Consider the following 3,821-nt stretch of genomic DNA (forward strand, 5'->3'; position numbering starts at 1 on the left):
ACTTATCTGACATCCAGTTTCTGAGATGATTCCAAAAAACGTCTTACGTAACTGCCTTCAAAACATAAATGTTCGAGAGTTTCAGTCTTAGATTCACAGAAAGCACAGTTGTTCTTATCAATATGAAATCTTTCTCTAAGAAAATCATTAAAAGAGTAAATAGCATTTATCTATATTATTATTTTCTATATCATTTATTCATTTTGCAATTTTAAATTTTAAATTAATTTTTTTAAATGTGATTAGTTGACATGTGCATACTTGATTGTCATTTACACAAATGTCTAACCAACACCCTGCCATCCAGGTTTACACAAATAACGAAAATAAGGAATAGATAACTAAATAATAAAAATCTGTCTATTTGCATGCACTGACTTATCTTGCTACCTCTGCATTTTAATCTGCTCAGAGAGTGTCTCAAAATCTTGGAGTTTACGTGTAATTTCTGCAAAGAACTGTGTTCTAGTGTCTTTATATGCGCCACATGGTAACAGTAAATGTTGCATTGTCTCCACCTCTGTTTGTGGACGGAGCTGAGACAGCCTGTCCTCTGTATGAGTAATTTCCGACGGCACATGAAGGCAGCATTAAAGGCGCGCTCCCCGGACTCCGCGCATCTGTCAGTCTGAAGAGGCTCCAGCTCCGACAGCGAGTCTCTGAACTCAACCTGGACGCGTACGATAAAGAACCGACCGACCAATTTGGTTCGTCTGTTATCGTCTTAACGGTAACACATTTTATCTAATAAAAACAAAAATTACTCCCCACTGTCGCAAGTTGTTGTAGTTTAAAACAGTCCGGGGTTCACTCTGCTGTGATGCACGGGTTAGCCAGCTAACGTTAGCCGGAGAGAGCTAGAACCGTTAGGGGGGAGTAGCGGAGTCCGTGCTCCTTCTTTGAACCGTGTTTGGAGGGGTGAATAAACCGGACTAAACATGGAGAAAAGTAACCGTTTTGTAGAGCTGTACCACTATCTCCAAGACCCACACCTCGTCGCCCGCTTCCAGCGCTTTTGTGGGGTTCACGGGACGTTTTCGAGAACCGTCTGTGCTGGTACCAAGGACCGGACTCACTCTCAGAACAACGGGGCTTGCCATCACCACAGCGCGGGGAATGAGGGTGAAAACTTGGCTGTTATCGGAGCAGGAGAAGGGGAAATACCAACAAGGAAGAGGGTTATCGATTCAGAAGTGGCGAACATCAGTGAAAAACTCCCCCAAAACGGGGCAGTTGTTTCCACAGCGACTGCAGGCGGGGAGACGGTTGGTTTGGGGAGTAACGGTCGCAGAGTCGCCGGGGCCACCGAACCAGAGCAGCGGGAGAAGGAGAGCGGAGCCCCGGGGTGCAGCACGGTGAAACCCCGCCGGAAGAACTCTCTCACAGGCGACGCCGGGCAGGAGTTTCTCATCCAGAACCGGTTTTTGTATTACATGTTCACTTTCGGGACCGAGCTGGGCAACGAGCTGTTCTACATCACCTTCTTCCCCTTCGTCATCTGGAGCATCGACGCGTTTGTGGGCAGGAGGCTGATCATGGTGTGGGTCTGGGTCATGTACCTGGGGCAGTGCACCAAGGATGTGCTCGGGTGGTCCCGGCCAGCCTCACCACCTGTGGTCAAAGTGGAAGTGTTTTACAACTCTGAGTACAGCATGCCGTCCACACACGCCATGTCGGGCACGGCCATCCCCTTCTCCCTGTTCTTCATGACCTACGGCCGCTGGGAGGTACAGTACATGCACATAACATGCTCCTAAAATGTGACAAAATGTTTGAAATTTGTAATGCAGAAGCAGGGGAGAAAGGGAAGTTGGCAGGAGCTGCAGTACTGTGCAAAAGTCTCAGGCCACCTTATGCTTTGTTATTTTACCAAGGTTGTAATGACCATACACATTTTTAGTAGTCTCTTTTTTAGAATACAACCAGGACATAAAGGGGATTTTGTATAAAGTATGAAAAACTCAAATTATTCAGAATAAACCATCTTCAACAGGCTAAAGTTGCACCTGTTTAGATTGACTTCCCTTTTCTTTTAGCATGTCTTTAACCTTCTTAGGCAGACAATATGAGATTTACAATATTAATCTTCTGGTAAGAAGCAGTTTTGTTGTGACTTTTTTGGTGTGTTAATGCATTTTACATGTTCTCTGTTTTCGTTGTACCTTAATATGTATATATGTATATGCACACACATACATACATATATCCTCATGACAACTTTGCTAAAAAGAAAAAAAACTGTGTTGGCCTAAGACCTTTGCACAGTACTGTACATAGAAAATAGTTTTTGTTTCTCCCTTTTTTTTTTCTTAACCCCCCCACCAAAAGAACTGCCAAGAGTACCATAAAAGTACTGGATCGGTAAGCAATATTGTTAAAAGTAGAAGTACTGTTAAAATCTTTACAACACCCATCCCTCAAAGAGACTTAGAAAGAAATATTAAAATATCCTCATTACAACTTTACAACAACAACTAAACTATGGTGGCTTGGGATTTTATACTCAGTAGTGTAAACATAAGAAAAAAACAAAATAAAAAAAGCTGAACAAACTCAGTTAAAAGAACCACAATGCTGGGGTGAGTCTGTATGATTCTCTAACCATTTGCCAAACATGGATGAAAAATCACAGAAAAAAAAACAACAGAAAAATTCACCTTAAACAAATGAGGGATGTACATGTGTAATATACTCCATCAGCTTCCCTATCTTTGAAAAAATGTGACCTTTTGTAGTTTAAATGCAAAAGTAATCCTTTCCATCCTAAATTTGTCATGTAAAATGTCAATACAATCATTAACCGTAGGTATTGCTGGATTTACCCACTTCCTGGGTTTGGCTTTCTTGCCGGTAGTGCTTAGGATCTTTAATAGATATCTCTCATGAGAGGTAACATTGTCCAAAGGCTTGGGGCCTCGTTATAGGGTCTCTAGTTTATATGCTTTAATACTTTCTCCAAAACGACCCCCTGCCAGAAGGGAGTTAATTATGGGCAAGACCACAATATGTTATAGTGACTGGCATCCAAGGTTGTCCATTGTTTCCAGCAGTCAGAACATTTAGTATAGCGACCCTTTTGACCCGGAGTAATGAAAAAGCTAATAAGGTTTTTAAGAAATATATGTTAAGTTTGAGCTGCAGAGGCAGGAGAGAAAGGGAAGTTGGCACGAGCTACTTCAACCGAAATTCCACAAAGGAAACTGAGAAAGTTCCTCTTGTGATGCTTCACAACAACTTCCTCTATTTCCTTATTCAGATTCACTGACAATGCTTTGATCATCAGTACTCTCAACATCATACAATCCCATTTTAGTATACCAATTGGCTATGCACAGGTGAGTTATAGAGCAGCGGTGTGAGGCTAGTACCTATTTGTATTAATACAATATTTGCCACAAAAATACATAACACACAAAGTTTTTTGGGAAGGAGCCCTTTAATTGAAGAGCTGGTCTGTTGTTTATTCAAGAATCCACATTAGAGACACACGAATGTGCCCCTAGTCTTCCCGGTGTCCTGCACATTGAAATACAGCACAAACATTCAATAAAAGTACAGACAACTTAAGATAAAAAACTGTACAGACATAAAATAAGGGTAGAGACAACTTGAGATATCAAATATTTTGGATGCTAGAGAAATACCTTAATTAAAAAAAATAGTAATAGTAGTCTAAGCTGTAAAACCAGATATTGCAACAAAAAAGGAAAACACCTACAGACATAAAGTGACAATAAGGAGGTCATAAGACTAAACAGAAGTTGAAGCAGAATATATGGAACAGAAACACGTCTTATTATACCACTCATATTAGGTGCAGA

General features: G+C 41.1%; 1 protein-coding gene across 1 annotated transcript; it reads left to right on the plus strand.

Annotated features, from left to right (window-relative positions):
- Positions 1-619: 619 nt before the first annotated feature.
- On the plus strand, positions 620-1,727 carry LOC121963384 (sphingosine-1-phosphate phosphatase 1-like; the record flags this gene model as incomplete). Its single annotated transcript, XM_042513670.1, has 1 exon — positions 620-1,727. A coding segment is annotated over exon 1 (789 nt), but the record flags the coding sequence as incomplete, so codon positions are not given.
- Positions 1,728-3,821: the final 2,094 nt, after the last annotated feature.

This window comes from Plectropomus leopardus, unplaced genomic scaffold, assembly GCF_008729295.1.
Source record: "Plectropomus leopardus isolate mb unplaced genomic scaffold, YSFRI_Pleo_2.0 unplaced_scaffold11075, whole genome shotgun sequence".
Taxonomy (NCBI): Eukaryota; Metazoa; Chordata; class Actinopteri; order Perciformes; family Serranidae; genus Plectropomus; species Plectropomus leopardus.